Source organism: Asterias amurensis, chromosome 22 (assembly GCF_032118995.1).
Source record: "Asterias amurensis chromosome 22, ASM3211899v1".
NCBI lineage: Eukaryota > Metazoa > Echinodermata > Asteroidea > Forcipulatida > Asteriidae > Asterias > Asterias amurensis.
The window spans coordinates 12,822,830-12,841,961 of record NC_092669.1 but is presented as its reverse complement, the minus strand read 5'-3'; the positions used below and the strand labels follow the sequence as shown (position 1 = coordinate 12,841,961).

Here is a 19,132-nt window from a genome sequence, read left to right as displayed (position 1 = left end):
GTTTAATTTGTTGAGAATGTTTTATTTGTAACCTTTTACAACTGCCTAATTAATATGTTGACATTACTGATATTTCATTTCATTTCAATATTCATGAGTATGTAAATCACTTGTGTGACAATTTCTCCTATTACTCAATTTTTCACTTTAATATTCATGATTATGAAAATTACTTCACTCATCGTGTGAGGATTTCACCTATCACTGATACTTTATTTTAATATTCATGAGTATGTAAATTACTTTACTCATCGTGTGACCCTTTGTCCATTTCCCCCATCACTGATACAGTACTTCATAAGAAGTTTCTTGAGTATGTAAATTAGTTACTCATCACAAATACAAGTTGATAGTGAATTTCTTTATTCAGTATGCACATTTTGCTACATGTACTTATCAATCACATTGTACATCGATCAAAATACATGTCATTAATTATTCAAAGTAAACAACAAAAGTTGTTTAAAGCCATTGGACACTTTCGGTAAACGGTATTGTCCAAGGCCCACACTTCGTGTATCACAATTTCTATATAAAATAACAAACCTGTGAAAATTTAGGCTCAATCGGTCATCCGCACGTTTCGCTGTGTCATGACATGTGTTTAAAATAAATCCGTATTTCTTGATATCGAGAAATGATATTTTTTAATGTTTTCTCAAAAGGTAAAGCATTTCATGGAATAATATTTCAAGAGAAGTCTTTCATTATTACCTTCTGTAAACCCTGTAAGTTATTTGTAAATCTGTGTTTTTTTTTTCTGTACCGATGGTGTACAATGGCTTTAAAACAGTAACATAATATCTCCCATAGTTTCGTTGAATGAAAACAAATTAAAAGAAAGCCTAACGTAGTTTTTGTAACATAAAGTGAAGGGAACTATAGATCGACACAAGTAATTGTTACCAGTGCGGCCTTCAGCCTTGGTTTTGACCTTAATGGCCAACAGACTGTGCAAGTCTAATATATATTTGAACATTGGGGACTGTTTGATGATCAACAGACTGTGCAAGTCTAATATATATTTGAACATTGGAGACTGCCTGATGATCAACAGACTGTGCAAGTCTAATGCATATTTGAACATTCAACTGGTGCAAGATATTTGGACAGCTTGATGACCAACAGACTGTGCAAGTCTAATACATATTTGAACATTGTGGACAGCCTAATGACCAACAGACTGCACAAGTCTAGTTTTACAAAAGAAAAGTTTTAGAACAACGAACATTTAAAAAAGAAAGTAATGTCAGACCACACACTTCTTTGTCGAGTGGTATTAAAGTTTCTAAGGCACTATTATAAGAAAAAGAGAAACTCAGCTGAAAACTTGGATGAATAAATTTACCTCTCAAAAGAATCCAAAATATGACAGCAATATGTATACAAAAAGTTCACAACACTTACACTGTCTCCGATAGAGTCACAAAATGTCTACAAGATTGCAAGAATAACATACAAAAAATACACCTAGAAAAGTAATTAAAAAAAGCAGCTTTAAAAGCAGACTATATTTTTTAGAAATAAATTTCTGATTTAAAGGTTTTTTTTTCTGATCACTAAACAAGGTTTTATTGAAGGCAAAATGGTACGTATCATTTTAACGATTACTTCCCACAAAAACTAATGTCCCTAAAATAAATACTTCTAGGTATAAGTATTTTTAGGAATACTAACTAAGTGCATACATTAAACACCATTTGTAAAGTTTCACTTGTTTCACATTGTTTCACACTAAGTGTGTCCTTACAAGTTTATATATTTCTGCCCTCTAGAGGGCCACGAACATTTAAAGATATCCTTCATGATTAATATTACATCCGTTGGCGTATTCTCGGTTATTCATTCTCTACTCGAGTCAAATCACTGGAACCCATCTTCCAATGAAGCCATCACGCTCAAATCACGTCCAAGACTAAAAGAAAGAAGCAAAGTGGAATTTATAATTTACAAAAATGGTTGTTTCAGTTTTCTGTTACGATGAATGCCCTTTTTGTGTTGCAGCCTGATTCCAATAAACCCTTACACACGTCCAACATTGCACATAAATATCCCACATGTGGCACCTCCCGCTCGGTGGTTTCCTTCCCTGACTTTCTCCTCTCTGTGGACCATGGTCCCTACCTGATTGCGTTGGTTTCCCCAATCTTAGGTTTTCCCCCACATAAACAAATTAATATTTCGTCTTGTTTCCTATTCATCCTGTTGTTGGTGCTAATTGTGCTGTTGGGTGTGTAATAAATAAATAAAGTAATTGCTAGAGAAGGGACAGTAGGGACGATGGTCTTGTTATAACTGTCACCTCAGATTCCTCAGTTTGCAGTTTAATACCATTATTACAAGAGTAAAAGAGTAACAAGGATTTTAATGGTGAATAGTGATGGCCAAAGCGTTGCATTTCTTTTGATTATGTTCAAGTTTTGTTAGGGTAAAGGTTACCAAACTTTTGAGACGTTTAAAAGTTTGATTGGCCAAGAAGAGTGGGCTGGCTGGAACATCTTGAGAAACATTGTTTTAGAGAAACATTGAAATAAGGAATATTTCGATCAATAAGATTTTCTTCTTCTCTACTTACGCTTTGAATCCTTCCTTCACTTCATCAACCTTTGAGGATTGACAGCAGACAGCGCAGCGTGATTTACTGGAATCAAATAGAGGGCGCATGTACTTCTCACCGATACGCATCAAGTCGGAAACGGTTACCTTGGTGATCTGCGACAACAGATTCCTGACAAAGAAAACAAGTTTGAAAACTTAACAAAGTGGCGGAATAAAATGGTTTTAGTATAAAACCATCAACCTCTTCCTCAAACAACAGCATGTCGCTCTACTAGGAAGTCATGTACACAACATCAAAATACTGTCATCATCTTCAAATCAGGCACTTCTCAACATCAGAGATCCTTTATACCATCCTATTCTAGGCATTGGAACTCACTACCTGCTTCTGCCATCAAAGCCTAAACAGCCGAGTCTTTCAAAATCCAGATTTCATAAAATTCTTTTGAACATGCCCCCTGTACAATTTATGAACTCTAGCTGTAGTTCATACTACTAGCTTCTTGTTCACTTGTGTATAAAATACAAAATAAATAAAAATTCCAGTAATTAATTGATTAATTGCCCAACCTGTTATAGCTTTGATCCGTCCCTCTGAAGTAACTGAGTAGTGAGACTTTAGACGTTGAAGCCACAGTTTCTTCTCTCTCAATGACTTCATATAAGACGCTACTAATGGCAGTCTCGAGCTGGACAGGGTCAAAGGTCGTTGTACCATTCAAGTAACCCTCCTAGATAACATCAAACAGAGAAATAAAAATTGCAAAATTAGGCGCTTCCCAGGTTGTATAATAAACTTGGGTGTGAGGTTTTTCTATTTATTTTTTATTTCATTTTTTTAATGCAAGCTCGTCCCCAACAAGGCCACTCTTGGTATGGGGTTTCAAGACAACAAGTTAATTATTGAATGTGAAAAGAATTCAGGGGGGAGCTGAAGGTAGGAATTGATATTCCTCTTAAAACAGTCTAGATTGTAGGATGGAGGGAAACATCCACCAGGCAAAGAGTTCCAAAGAGATGTATGCATGGGGGAGGGGGATTGGAGGTAGAAATTGATATTCCTCTTAAAACAGTCTAGATTGTAGGATGGAGGGAAACATGCACCAGGCAAGGAGTTCCAAAGAGATGTATGCATGGGGTAGGGCAGATTGAAGGAAGGAATTGATATTCCTCTTAAAACAGTCTAGATTGTAGGATGGAGGGAAACATGCATCAGGCAAGGAGTTCCAAAGAGATGCAGTACGTGGAGAAATGAATTTGATTTAAATTATTAAAAAAATATGTTGAAAAACATTTCAAATTTTGTAATTTGGGGGGAGATCACACCACTATACAATTAAATACATGTTACACTCACCACGATCTCAATGGCTTGTTTGTAAGCATTGACTACATGTGTGCATTTGAAGAGCTGGAAGTACAGTAGTCCTTCTTCTGGTCGGCAGTACATACGATAATGATAAGCAAGGCCTAGACCACGGATCTGTTTCCACATTGGACCCTATAGAAATATCAAGTACATACGATAATGATAAGCCAGGCCTAGACCACGGATCTGTTTCCACATTGGACCCTATAGAAATATCAAATGGCTTAAAATTATTGGAATATCACGCTGATCTTAACATAACAATAACATACAATAGTTCAATAGAATGTTAACAAAAATAACTCTGGAGTCTATACTTTCTGGCGTTGGTACTTTTTATCTTTAAACTGAATTCTTCGCTCACTTGAAGACAAAAATAATCATAACAATAATTGTGAGAGCTCACCTCACATCACAAGGTCGGACAGACACTTCAACTTAGGCGAGGGCTTCACTTAACTGATTCTGGCCAGCGACCCAAATCAACTGCCACCAGGGGCATGTTGCCACCTACTCCTGGGGCTGAAACAGGGTTTCAATAAACGCCAAGAAGTAGTAGATTGTGAAAATCTCTGTTAAGCAGTGTTGGCTCTGTAAACAGTTCCTTTATACTTGACAATTTCGCCTAATGTTAAGCAGATTTGAGTTTAGTGCTAAGCAGATTTGAAGTGAATCAAAAGAATTGAAGTAAATACCTCCAGAGCACAAAGGCACTCAATGTAGACCATGATAGCTGGTAGGTCCGGCTCCAGGTAACTCGTAATGCAGGGTATAGTCTGAATCAGGAATGCAGACTCCACTGATCCTACACCCACTATGGTACCCAGTGGGGTACTGGGCGTACTTGGGCGTAACAGCTGACTCGCAATCTGACCTAACTTGTCACTGTAAAAAATATTGGTAAATCGAGACGAGAACTGTTTAATGCTTAGGAGAAGAACAAGGCCGCTTTGAAATATGGGTTAACTTTTCCAAAGTCTTTAAATAAGGTACCAAGTGGTGGAAGGAAACCTTGACTATCTACCATTTTGTATCAGCTTTCACATCTTTCTCTACGAAATACTGTTGCCACGGCAACTGGGCATCTCCAACTTCTTTCAGTTTCTTCATGTCGGCTGCCATGTGGATGCGGAGGTTGCTAGGTGAGGTCAAAAGGTCACGGAGTTCATTCACTTCCTTGATGACCTAAACAAGTTTTCATGAAATACAAAAATTCTTCATCTGTAATGCAGATTTTCAAAACTAAACAGTTAAAAGTTTTGTCTGTATGCTTTCTAAATCAAACCTTGCTTGTAAAAACATTTCTGTGGGAAAACTGACTAATCAATGTTTTAATTTTGTTGTCCTTCTTTAAATGAATAATTTGTTTTAGGCAAACACAGTTTAATCACAAGTATTTTGCACACATTTTTGCTGAGATCGTTAAAAAAGGGGTGAAAAAAGTCATTGAGTACAAAAAAAGGGGGGGGGGCCTCTAAAAAGGAAGCGGGCAGGGAAGCTTAACATGTTTTTATTTTTTTTTTGGCCTTAAAAGTATATAAAGTCAAGAAACAAAACCAAATAATCTTGTCATATTTATTTCTAGTGCAACACTCACGCCTTCCGGATCTTTGTCCAATCTCGTCACCATACCAGACAAGAACTTATGCTGTCTCATCATACTGGCAACGTAGAAATTACTCCCTAAGATAAGAAAATAAAAACAAATATCAGCGACTGAAAGTATCGGGGGTTTTGGTAAAAAAGGTCACCATGTGGTAAGGCTGCAGGACTTGCAATTACAGGTTGTGGGTTGGAATCCCCAGCTAACTGATGATTTCACAATGACTAGAACTTCTTGATTTGTGCAATTCATAGTCATAGACGTTAATGCTACATAACTGGGTCTCAGAATTCATAACTGGGTCTCAGAATTCATAACTTAAATAATCTTTTTGTAAAAATTTATATACTAAGCGCCTTGAGTACCTTTTTGGTAGATACGTGCGCCATATATGACTTCAATATTTTATTATATTTTTCTCATCATTTTTGCGTCTTCTTACCTTCAATGAAGTTGAGTTCTTTGAGAGCAGCTACGGCAATCGTCCGTCCATCCCTCTTTAGTCTCGCTACATCATTCATCATCTTACTGGCGACAATCTTAAGACGTTCAGCGACAAATTGCGTCTGATACAGAAGCTCTTGTAACCACTGAACACCACGTTTGTACTTTTCAATCTCAACCTTAGGAAAAAAGTTAAGAAACAAATAAACAAACAGATAAACAAATAAACAAGTTAACAAGTAAAGAAATTACCAAATAAGTAAACAAGTAAACAAGTAAAAAAAAAATAAAAAAAAATCAATAAATAAACAAGTAAACAAGTAAACAAATAAACACAAATAAATGATAAATAAACAAATAAACGAACCTTCATTTCAATGAAAGCCACCTGGGAGAATTCTCCACATCGGAATCGATTGCCGTTAAATCCTAGACTTGACTCAGTCGATAGAGTGTCTGCTGCTAGCTGGGTCACAACATCCTCATGGGATACAAGAACTAAATCCACACACAAGGAAAAATGAACAGTAAATGACTTGATGGCCAGTCTAATCCTAGACTTGATTAAGTCGATAGAGTGTCTGCTGCTAACCGAGTCACAACATCCTCATGGGATACAACAACTAAATCCACGCACATGGAAAGATATACAGTAAAGGACTTGATGGCCAGTCTAATTTTGAGAAATGACCAATAGTGCCCAGTGTCTTAAAGAAGTTATATATCAAGGTTTATGGAATACCATGTAACATTCTCTTGATTAAGCTTTGGTGGTTCTAAAAAAACAATTAGTGATGTCACAACTCAACATTTCGATCAGTATGTTTTGATTGTCTTCAAGAGAAACAATATTGAATACTTGGTTGATAGAGGGCGCTGTTTGTCATTACCTCCGTCTCTGATGAGTGGAGATTCAAAGAGAATCTCGATAAATACTGGTAGATAGGGCTTCAGCTTAGCAGGAATTGAGGATGTATCCAGCATGACCGAAAACTGTAGGGAAATATAAAGACACAACATTTAGAGTTTTCAGCCGAACTTGTTTTACAAAAATTTGTTAAGGCCAAAAAAGTTATTTTTTTTGTGGGGGGGGGGGGGGGGCTTCTTGCCTTTTTGAAAAAAAGGAAGGTGGGCCCTTTTTCAAAGCCCTCAGTGTCATTTCCAGCAAGGTGTGTGGAGCTACGTATTGAATTATGAGACCTATTCCTTTAAAGCACCATGTAATTGTTTACAAGGTGCTGTGGCGCAATATGCCGCCAATCAAACCAGGAACACCGGGGTGAACCCCTTCTTTTTACGACAGGTGCTACGGGTTCTTTTACATGCGTTAGACAAACACGGGCCCAACAGCTTTATGTCCCATCCTACAATGTTCTATGGACGAAGCATCATAAGTGTCTTGCTTAAGGACACAAGTGTCACTACTGGGACTCAAACCCACACTCTACTGATCAGAAACCCCAGAGTTTGAATCCAGTGCCATTAACCGATAGGCCATGACACGCCACAGAATTAAAACAGTAATTTGAGGTTGAACAAACCTGAACAAAGTTCGTATGGATGTCATCTAACTGGAACGTGAAGGGTATCTTCTGCAGATCAATTCCAGCCACCCCATTGGTCGGTTTGTTGCTAGGGAGGTTACTATGGCGATTGATGGGATGAAACTGGACGGAGTCTGTTCCTGGCACTGGTAAGGAGCTGATCATATTTTCAGGCGGCTCAGTCTACAAAACCAAACAAATCATTAGGTTTAAGTTGATTTAGAGGTGGGTTCTAACGGCTTCTTTGAAAGTCTTATTGACCATGATGGATATGTTCAATTCAATGCACATTTATTTTCATGTTAACAATGAGTATGATTATGAAAAGATGGATGCCACATAATTCAACAGTAATAAAATGTATAGAAATGTCAAAGATAATGTTAAGTGTAGTTGACATGCTAGCCAACATGCAGGGAAAAAGTCTTTGGTGTTCAAGTCTTTAATAGTTGTTTTGGGTGTGAATGAATCTTTTGAGAGCGCCCTCATGCGGTCAAAAATACGGGGCATTCAATTGCCACCTTGTCTGGTACCTCATTTTCTTCTGTTGCTTTCTGTAGGGTCTCATCCTTCGCTTTGAGACCAGCCTCTCCAAGTTCTTCCCGTTGCTTAGCAACTCGTTGTTTCTCCTCTTCTGCCATGGATTCTGCAAGCTTCTGACTAGGCTCACCTATAATCTATACAACAAAAGGAGAATCAAAATAAATCATCACTTATAATGAAAGGTACTATTTTATTCAAGGGGCGAGTTGGCGGAGTGGTTGGCGGAGTGGTATCTTTTCTCACCTTCCACCTTTAGGACCATGGTTCGAATCATGCTTGGGGCACTAAGTGGATTGGGTGTACAGTCTCTAACTGACTGCGTGGGTTTTCCCTGGAATAATTCTCTATGGAAGTTCCTCCCACTTTTAAAAGTGAAACTTCATCCTTGTCTTCTCCTAATTGGGTTCTTGACTATTATAGTGATTAAATATGCTTTTTTGAGAATCATTGGCTTAACAACCAGAAAAAAAAGAGGGAAAAAACTTGACTTACTGTCACAGAGTTGGCGGAGGTGAGGTACGTAGCCATAAGCTTCGTCCAGAAAGTGTCTGGTTCCTTGACTTGTTTCTTGTAGTTCTCAACTTGATTGAGTCGCTGGGCCAGCTGTAAAAGATAACAATGAACACAAAGTCTTTTCAATGAGAAATTACCTCTTTCTCAAAAACTATGTATACATGTACTTTGAAGTATAACAGTGAGCCGTTTCTCATAATGTTTTATACTATCAACAGCTCTTCATTGCTTGTTACCAAGTAAGTTTTTATTTTGAATAATTACCAATAGTGTCCAGTGTCTTTAATTCTTTTTTTTTTCCAAAATTGATTGAAATTTATTTTCTTATTCTTACCTGGTCTTCGTCTTCACCGTACAAGAAGTCCCCGATACCCATGAAGGCAAACGTATCGTGAGGTCGTTCCTCCATATGATTTAGACATTCTAGGATTCGACGATGGAGAACGCTAGCCATCCGTTTCATATCGATTGCTTCTTTGCCCGATGCTATCCCCTCAAGAACATCAACAAGTCTGCGCAAAGAACGATACAAGAAATAGAAGTCCGATGAATACTTCTGAGCACATGAGGGCGCTTCTACACCATTCTAATTTTGTGGCCATGTGGGGGCGCTCTAAACCACTTTAAAGCAAACAGCTTGTACAAAATGCCAAAACCATGATGGCGGCCGCAATGGCAGCAAAATTTTACTTACTTCCAGTCTAAGCAGAAGATCAAAGAAAAGGTATCGGATCAAATTGAACTTTGAACTGTTCATATAATTTGTTGACTTGTTTTACCTTTTCTTGATGTCGGGTAGCTTTGCTTTAGGAACGTTGTCAAACTTGACATAAACGCAGGACTCTGTCGCTTCAATAACCGAGTAGCGTACCTAGAAAAAAAATCAAAATATAAATCCCAAATCCCAAAGTAAATTTTTCTTGAATAAGCCATTTGCGAGTTAGATTTGAACAATGTGTGGTACAATGACTTGCTTAGTCACACAATGTACAGCTTACATTTTGAATTACTCAGACTATCCCCTTGCTATGTCACATGATTAGGGGTAAGCTTTTGCGTAGTTACGTACAAGACGGTGAACACCCATACACAATTCTGAATGGATGTATATGGCACAATGGTACCAGGGTTTGCTCATCTGGAGGTTGCTATTCAAAGACTTGCCCCGAACCATTTGACATCTGTAGCAGGAGTGCATTTTAGAGGGATCGGGCGTGTGACTATTCGCACTCCTGGAAAAGCGTGCGATCGGGCTGATTACACTAAACTTTTAGTAGAATGACTTCGGACAATTTTGTCCAGGCAAGAAACTTTCTGACTTACCCTATTGCAGAATGGATCGTCCCTCTCAACAAAATCTCGTTGTAGCGGAGCGACCGAAGTATCGGTTAAGTATTCCATCAAGACCTGGAGGGCTGCCATGCTGTAAAGGTCCTGAAAATAAAATAAACAACAACAAATCAACAACAAGAAAATCAACAACTGTTGGTTTGCGATAACGCCATGTGTATTATTCTTGATGGGTAGGTTATGTTCTTTTGAGAACTTGTCTGGCTATTTATTCTACAATCGCGGAGTAGATTTTTTTTAATTCGGGAGATTTCTCAGTTTTAAAAAGAACTGTCCTGCTTATAGATAAATACCAAAGCACAGACCCGTTTGCTGCATTTTTGAAAAGGGCAAGGGCACCAAGGCATGTTCTTCTTGGTGAAGGGCATCCTATGAGGAAATTGTAAATTTCTACTGTGGAGCATTTCAAGGGCACCAAGGCAATAACCAGGGGGGCATGGAGAAAATCGCCTTCGTTGCCTCATTGATGTATAGCATTTCACAACATTTCTTTAAAGTTGTACAGTATAAAACATTTTGAAAAAATTATTACATTTTTTTTACCTTGGCTTTAGGAGCCCTCCATGCTACATACACCATACCATTAGCTTCATCATCAGATGGGAATGAAACGGATTTCACAACACTTTCAGTGAGAGGTGGGACTTCACTCTGCCAGGGGCGCAAATACGGTGGTAGTGCGCCCTAAATAAATCATAATAAACAATAAGACGCAGAATTTATAAAGCGCCCAACATCAAACCAGTCACATTAAAAAGAGTCAATAACATCGTCTTTGTCTCAAAAGTTTAAACATTTTATTTGTAAAAATAATAATAATAATAATTATTACTAATAAAGACAATTTTTTTACCTTTTAATGTTTTTCTTAATATAGATTTATTTAATTGAATTTGTTTAGTGCTTCCTAATTTCTTGTTTTTATTATTTCTTACTTGATGATACCGTTAGTGGTGGTTAACCACTGTTGGTTATTAATAAATAAATACAAATAATTTGAATCATTTTAAATGTGAGTTTGCGTCTCACAAATATCTTTCAGTCCGAACCGAGTATCACCCAGTCCATAAAACAGAAGATAAACTTCCGCTATTGTTCTGTTCTAAGAAAACAGTTTAGATTATATAACATGCTCTCATTTTGATTCTCGTCTCTTCTCATTTTGATTTTGTTCTAGTAAATAAAATCTCGGTCCAGTAAATATTCTGAGCAACAAGAAGGTTATTTTTATGATTCATGTTCACAACCTCCTTACCTTAGCTATAATCTTCTCTTCAAATGGCTCTAATGCTTTGAATACCTCCTCGGGTTTGACTTGCCCCGTGATGATGAGACATAGGTTGTCAGGGCGGTAGAAATCCTTATGATATTGTCTGACCTTAGTGTTCGATGTACTTTCCCTAAGGTTCGACATGATGCCGCCGGTCTCAGACTGAAACAAAATTAAATTCCATCAAATTAATAATACTAATAACTGTCTTTTATAAAGCGCTTTACACACCCGAAGGGCATCTCAAAGCGCTTCCAATATTATTTTCCCTGGTCACTGGGGTTTAAATCATTCCTTAAACCATCTCAGGTCCTTGGGGAGTATACAGCCTGTGCCCAATATATGCGCTACTCGGCTAAACCAATCACAAGAACCATCTCCATTTACCCCTGGGTGGAGAGAAGCAATTACAGTTAAGTGTCTTGCTCAGGGACACAAGTGTCACGACCAGGACTCGAACCCACACTCTGCTGATCAGAAGCACCAGAGCCTCGATCCAGTAAACTAGATTCCTCGGCCACGACTCGCCCAACGTACCTTGTAACCACAATGTCCAGGATACATCTCCCGAAGCATAGCAAGATGAGATCGACTTTCCCCACTGTTTTCTCGTCCTTGCATTTCGCAGTAAACAACCCCAGCGTTCTCGCCTTCTCCATTGACATGATGGACCTCGGTAACATAACCAGCTTCCTGTCAAGTCAAAATAAAAACTTGTTGTTACTGGGTGAGTTTGATTAGCTTCCCAAGGTCGACCCAGTTCTCTCCTAGGCCCAATTTCAAAAAAGTAGGCACAAAAAAGTAGCTAAGCGTTTCAGACAGAAATATTTCTAGGGATTTTTTGTACTATCATCATCATCGTGTAAGTTTTATGTAATCTGTGATCTTAGACAGGTTTTTGTCTTACCAATTCTGTAATGTTCCTTAAAAAGTAACTTACAGTTAGTGTCGGGTAGAGAACATGATCTAGATAGATGGGTAGAAGATTCAGGAATCCCTGGCTCCCAGCAGTCATCACTGTATAGCAGGTATGATCGGTGTCTGTCCACGCGTTGGTACCCTGCGCAAGGCATCGGTTTGCAAGCATGTCGAGCACTCCCTACATGTACAAATTAAAAAAGTACATTTGTAAACACATTTCCCTCAGACTTAGTTCCTTGTACTATAACTCCATCTTGGTTAAACTGCCTGTGTAAAGAAGTGGTCTAAATGTTATGACTAATTTTTATTAATAATTACCTTAAACGGGTATTTTTCACTTCCAAGAAAAATAAGATGCTCCAAGGTATGGGGTAGTCCATCGTCATCGTGCGCCTCCGTTGCTATGGTAATAATTAAATGATACAATAATCAGAGTAATGAATGCACTAAGCATGTATTGTTATAAATGCTAAGTAGCTACACAGAGGAGGTGAGGTGCTGTAGAGATTAAGGCAGCTTGAATGTGGCTGTATGTCACACCAATTAGTGGAAGGATAAAACAAAATGATTCAGAATTAAAATAGAAAAACGACTTTGCAATAAAACTAAATTATTGAAAATGAAAAATGAAAAGTAAAATTGCAGAATAAATGACCCAATAAATTTCTTGCGCCATAACTGGCAAACAAGAAAAAGAACAATTAAACAACAATGGAACTTCAATCAGATTGATTTTGACAAACAAACAATGAATCAGGACAGAGTCGTCCTAACTAAACATGGGCCCAATTTCATAGAGCTGCTAAGCACAAAAATTTGCTGAGCATGAAATGTCTTCCTTTTAAAAACAGGATTACCGACAAAATTTCCATTTGTTGCATATTGTTAGTTACTGGTTATTCAGCTGATGTTTCATCCTGAAAATCATGTGGAAACTTGGTTGGTAATCCTTTTTCTATCAAGGAAGAAATTTCATGGAATCATGCTAAGCAAATTGCTGTGCTTAGCAGCTCTATGAAATTGGGCCCAGGCCTGAACTAAAGGCTAGCTTTAAGTCCCCTAAAAAGCCACTCTTGCCTACTCTAAACTGATTCATAGTTCAGTCAATATCAACACATTTCTAGATTGTTTTGACTTTTGATATTTAATTTATTATTTATAAAGTTATGATTCAATTTATTAATATCCATTGTAGTTGCACGAATCTTGTATGAAGAGGGAAACTCAATCAACAGTAAATATAAATTATAATTTGAATTGGTTGAAAAGACTTCAAGTAATATTCCAGCTACCGACCAAAGATTTCCAGCAAGAAAACCAAAAACAATTTGAACCTTTCCGTGTTCACCAGGCCATATCAACCGGATAGCGTCCGTTGCAACCAAAACACTCACAAACTGCAAACTATTTTTTCCTTCAATTTCTCACCTAAACAGAAGAAGCCATTCACAAGTGGACCTTCTACTTCAGCTATAAAGACCTGTAGACCCGTTCGAGTGGATTTATACTTATTCACAGGAACAATTCCATTGGAAACAACCGAACACGTCTGTTCAAAGTGAGCTGCCATTTTGAAAGATTAAAGAGAAAGAATTTTATTAAATCGCCCAACCAAGCCCAAAATTTAACGTGTACCTGTTAAAATGCTTGCGCTTTTAATAGCCTTATTGGGCGATTACATTGAAAATCAATTTTGGTTGAACGCCCTCTGTTGAAATTGAAACGGAAAAAAATGTTTTGGGGTAAACGCCCTCTGTTGAAATTGAAACGGGAATTTTTTTTTTTAGAGTAAACGCCCTCTGTTGAAATTGAGACGAATAATGTAGCGATTCTTTTTAGTCATTGTTTTGTCCGTTTCAAGTTCTTTTCTAAGGTTGATAATGATTCATTCTTTCGACCAATCAGTCGTCTTTACGCATTTTTCGAATACGAACCAACTTGTGATGATCAATAATAAACATTTTAAACAAGTTTCCATGTCATGTAACCACTTTTTCAATAATGATGATTAATTTTTTTTTGTTACAAAAAAAAATCTTCCTTGGGTAAAATTAAAATGAAGATAGGCCTACTAACGAGTGGAAAAGTGGTAGCGGGATAAGGAATTTCCCTTCTAAACACACAATGAACAAAAAAAACCCAAAAAAAACAAAACAAGCAAACAACAAACACACAAACAAACAAACAAACATGTTTTTCTATTAATTAGTCTACTTGTTTTAATTACAACAAGCTCCCAGCCAGAATGTCATTGAATTGGCTTGGAATAAAACTGATAATAATGATAATCATATAATATAAAAAGCAAATTTCCATCAGCACAATTCGTTTGTATGAATTTTGTGCATTATCCGTACCGTGTATTAATTTTTTTTCTTTTAATAAACTTTTGATTTTTAAGTTACCCAAAATGATTTTCTGGGGTCGAAACATCAATTGTAAACTTCAACTAGCATTGTCAGTAGAGAGATTCAAAACATTGCATTGCATATCGATTTAATGATTAATAGCTGGGCTATTGTACATCTTTATTTTGGGAGGAGAAAATTATTCCCACCATTTTTCAATACAATTAGCAAAAGCTGATGTTTAGCAAATGCAGTATTTTCTGCTTGAAATTGGGACAGGAGGTGCACTTACAAGTAAATGAGGAGGGGGCGGGCGGGGGGGGGGGGGTCAATGGGCAATCATTAAGGGGCGTGGCTGTTAGTTATTTTGAGGGCGGATGGTTGTTTATTGTTCTTCGGCCCCGGCAGTGTAAAATTCGCATCAACATAAATCTGACTTTAATAAACAGTTTCATAAAAAAATAATCGCCTTATTTGAACTGTCTTCCTTATTTTGCATAATTAAAACCATTATGCTAATAAACAATCTGCCATTATTATTGTGACCTCAACAAATTATGTTAGGAATTCAAAATGGCCGCCTCTACTTCAAGCCGTCAACATTGTCAGTGAGGTTTTGTTCCGTTGAAAATGACGGATTTCAGACCCATTTTTATGTGACATTTCATCTTGAAAACCTAGTCGTCTGGAGGTTTTCATCAGGCTGCATATTTCCTGTTTTCTGTTGAAAACTGTGACTTTCAGAGCCAAAAAGGCAAATTTTTGTTCCTGAATAGCGAAGTGACTGGAGGAGTGTGGGCCAATTGTGCATAGTAAGATACGCATTGTTCACTCGTGTTTTTTTTTATCCCGCGGTTTGTTACGGTTCGACCCCGGGGCGCTCAGCTCCGTTGTACGGCAGGGGTCGCTCACTATCACAGGCATCCGAAGATTTGGCCTCGTGGTGGTCGTAACAAAAGCCATTGTCTGGGCATTGTGTTTGTCTATTGTTTGCTCAACACACAGTTTGAATAGGCACACGATTCTACCAGGTGCATTATTTACTAGCTACAGAGGGGGACCAGGTTTGAACTGCAGAGCAAAACAGGTGAAATCACATGGTAAAATCGGGTAAGTAAACCTTTTCCCACTTCAAGTTTTTCTCTCAAAAAGTCAAAATGTTGTTTTTGTCATTTTCTAAGTTCGTGATTTCAGCTCTTGCTTTTGCAAGCAGTGCAATGATGTGTTTTTATTCACGATTGACTGGTGTGTGTGTATTTGAGATTGTGTGTGGTCTGGTGTTATTAAATCTGTCATTGATGTTTCTATGTTACTGGTTAGCTTATCATGGAAGAAGGAAAGTGTGTCACATTTCTTGACAATTTCTTGACAAACAAGCCCCCAAAAAAAGAAGAAAGCAGACATAAATTTTGACAACTGCTTTTTCTTTGTAATTAAAATGGAAAACTTGGAAAGTGTCCGTACCCTGACCCTACTTTTTCATTCGTTATGAAATAAAATAGTATCTCATTTCCCTAAAATTAGATACTCGTTTTTGTCAAAATGGTGGCAGGATTATGAAAAGTTTGCCCAAAATACAGTGTAATTTAATACTGTTATAGTTTTGTTTGATTATAATTGATCTTCATATATAAATCCATAATATTTAATAATAGCAAGCAGTAGGAACTTTTGAATCTCTCAAACCAGTCGTGGAACTGTCACTCATTTCTTTTGGGGGTAAAGTCCAATATGTTAATGTTTTAGAAGTAAGCATTTGGAGAACACTCATTTGTGTTGTAATAAAACGTCATTGATTGGAACTACAGTAGACTTAGTCACTTGGAATTAAGTGTCCCCTTCAAAAATAGATAGAAATAAAAGTCAGACTATCGAATACAGTTAGTACCACCCCAAGAATTGAATGCCCTCTATCTTAGAGTTGTTTATAGATGTCTTATAAAAAGGTATCGAGTTCGGTAATGAATCCTAGATAATTCCCCCCCCCCAAAAAAAAAAAAAAAAAGTAAAAAGAAAAGAAAAAAGGCCTGATTCTTTACAGCTAGGCAGTGAAGGCGATTGCCTCCATGCCCCCCTAGGCAGTGAAGGCGATTGCCTCCATGCCCCCCTACATGTAGGCAGTGAAAGCGATTGCCTCCATGCCCCCCTAGGCAGTGAAGGCGATTGCCTCCATGCCCCCCTACATGTAGGCAGTGAAGGCGATTGCCTCCATGCCCCTCCTAGGCAGTGAAGGCGATTGCCTCCATGCCCCCCTAGGCAGTGAAGGCGATTGCCTCCATGCCCCCCTACATGTAGGCAGTGAAAGCGATTGCCTCCATGCCCCCCTAGGCAGTGAAGGCGATTGCCTCCATGCCCCCCTACATGTAGGCAGTGAAAGCGATTGCCTCCATGCCCCCCTAGGCAGTGAAGGCGATTGCCTCCATGCCCCCCTACATGTAGGCAGTGAAGGCGATTGCCTCCATGCACCATTGGTGCCCTGGAAATGCTACAGTGATCACATTTACATTTCCTCATAGCGTGCCCTTTACCACATGGCAGAAAATGCCTTGGTGCCCTTTTTAAAAAAGAAGCATACAGGCCTGTAAAAAAAAATAAAAAACACCTTCTGAGCAGAAATGAGAATAGCAGTTGTGGAAAATTTGTAAACCAAGGAAATCTTTATTTTTAATGTAGGGAGCAGCAATTTCTCAAACTTTACAAATTGGAAGCGGATTACAGTGATTTCATCCTTTCATAATTACTTTATTTTTAAGAAAGATTTAAAAGAGTCCTCTCATTCGACAAGTAATTTCCCAATGTTTTTATCTGGTTAACTCTAAGAACCTTTAAATAGATATTTCTTCAAGGGTTGCTGAACACTTTGCGATACCTTAACTTGACAGAGAAGTGCATTGCTGTTAAAGCACTGGGAGGTTCATGGCCTCGTTCAATGTTCGTTGACCTTTTGGCTTGAATAACGGGGGCGTGTTACTAGCACCCCCATAGTACTGGGAGTGAAAACACTGTGGTATCTTGCACCTGTTTCGGGCTATTGTACCTACTGCTTGGATAAATGCCCGATCATTCATTCAATTAAAATATTGTTTAATTTCAGTTGTGTACGTATGCAGGCCTTGAAATAACCCACAGCAATTGCCGTGGTGCCCTGTTGTTTTTGCTGTGGTGCCCTGTGCTTTTTGCAGTGATGCCCTCATGAGTTTCCTCAGAATGCCCCCCCCCCCCTTCCTCCCTTACCAGAGGGAAAAGGCCAACCTGTTTGATTGAGAAAAAGTTAAAAAATAAATTTGTGGGTGAGGATTTTGTAGACATGAAATATGGTTTTAATTTAAGTTGGACAATCAAAATAAGCAATTCTGAAAAGGCTATTTTTTCACTTGTAGTAGTGTTTCACGCAGCAACACTTTTTTTGGCGGATTGCTTTTATAATTATATTTCTATAACTGGGCTTTTATGTTGAAACTTATCAAGTTTCATTTTTAACTTACTAATAAATCTATACTTTTTCTTAACCCCCCCCCCCCCAGAGGAGAACAAAAAATCCCTTAAATTCAATCTGTTTTGATTAAAACAGTGTTATATTGCACCCTCTGTACTTTCCATCGCATTTCCCTATAACAGCATCGGACAAAAGCAAGCCATATTGCAGGTTCCTTTCCCCAGATTCCCCCATTGTGTAGCTGCAGCTCGGTAAACAATAGATTCAGATGCACTTAGCAGATGTTGTCATGACTGCAAGGTACGCCCTATTGTTCTCTTTCCATTTCTATTGTCCTCAGGGACTGGTTATCCTTTGTCTGAATTCATGTAGTTATTAACACAAGGCCTATCTTAAGAGTGCTATTGTCTATCTTTGGATAGTGTAGTATTGTTCTATAACAATGGGTTTAGATTGGGCTTTTGTTTTCTGATGTGGACTGGTTCATTTTATGAAATAGGGGTGGGGAGTTGTAGTGGAGGGGAGGTTGTGGGACTGCCAATTTGCTGTTAACTTGGAACATTTCCATTTCAAAGCAGACATTTTTTTATTGCTTAGCAAAGAAGGGCGCCAGTTGCAAGATGGATGGTATTGTATTTTGGTTGGTAATCCATTTCTGCTAAGCAGATATTTCTGTGCTAACAAGCAGTGTTTATAAATTCAGAGCATGTTGCAATGTAACTGCAATATGTTTTCACGTTTGAAGCAACGTCAGAGCAGGATATAAGAAAAAACCATCAACAGTGATTTACTACTTCAGGAAATAAATTTATCCAGCCCATCAGTCCCCATGCAATTAAAAAAAAAAAAAAAAAAATTACATTTAGTTTTTTCTTGATGGGCAACCTTTATGTAAGTAATTATTCCCATTTCTCCTTGCACGTAAGGGGAGTATGGTTACTGTAAGCGCAGAACTCAGCGGTAAGCAGAGTCATGAAATTGGGCCCTGGTCAACTTCTTAATCAGACGTTGACAAAAAACAATCTACGACCCAACCTTTTTTTACCAGAGAGAGTGTGGATGAAAGGGTACAGTGTCAACATCAACACTAGGAACTGTGAACTACAGTATCAAGGTGAAAGATCAACAACATTTTTCAGACCTAATCCATTCCCTGAAAATGAAAACTTCCTCACACAAAATCTTTAAATCTTGACTAACACGTCAGTTTGTAGTGTTTCCACGGCGGCACA

The 19,132-nt window shown here is 38.0% G+C and overlaps 2 protein-coding genes across 2 annotated transcripts in view; one reads left to right on the top strand and one right to left on the bottom strand.

Moving 5' to 3' along the window:
- Positions 1-12: 12 nt before the first annotated feature.
- Positions 13-13,700, bottom strand: LOC139953569 (uncharacterized protein C05D11.1-like). Its single transcript, XM_071953024.1, has 22 exons — positions 13,545-13,700; positions 12,435-12,517; positions 12,136-12,294; positions 11,733-11,888; positions 11,181-11,357; positions 10,469-10,609; positions 9,899-10,009; positions 9,355-9,446; positions 8,910-9,087; positions 8,555-8,665; positions 8,053-8,196; positions 7,517-7,702; positions 6,866-6,968; positions 6,343-6,473; positions 5,974-6,154; positions 5,526-5,611; positions 4,953-5,113; positions 4,624-4,813; positions 3,917-4,060; positions 3,130-3,290; positions 2,576-2,728; positions 13-1,915 (listed from the first exon to the last, which is right to left on the bottom strand). The coding sequence occupies exons 1-22, from the start codon at positions 13,684-13,686 to the stop codon at positions 1,864-1,866; spliced, it is 3,042 nt and encodes a 1,013-aa protein (XP_071809125.1). The 5' UTR covers positions 13,687-13,700; the 3' UTR covers positions 13-1,863.
- Positions 13,701-15,056: 1,356 nt separating this feature from the next.
- Positions 15,057-19,132, top strand: part of LOC139953619 (transcription factor SOX-5-like) — an 83,842-nt gene continuing 79,766 nt past the window's right edge. The window contains exon 1 of the mRNA XM_071953098.1: positions 15,057-15,574. The gene's annotated coding sequence lies outside the window, so the exon portion shown is untranslated. The remainder of the gene's footprint in view (positions 15,575-19,132) is intronic.

Bases quoted from the DNA above. Each gene is read 5' to 3' on its own strand.
- LOC139953569 (XM_071953024.1), bottom strand. From the start codon at position 13,686: ATGGCAGCTCACTTTGAACAGACGTGTTCGGTTGTTTCCAATGGAATT. The intron at 9,447-9,898 runs GTAAGTCAGAAA...TTTTTTTTCTAG, and splicing joins ACGATCCATTCTGCAATAGG to GTACGCTACTCGGTTATTGA. The intron at 8,666-8,909 runs GTAAGAATAAGA...TATCTTTTACAG, and splicing joins ACGGTGAAGACGAAGACCAG to CTGGCCCAGCGACTCAATCA.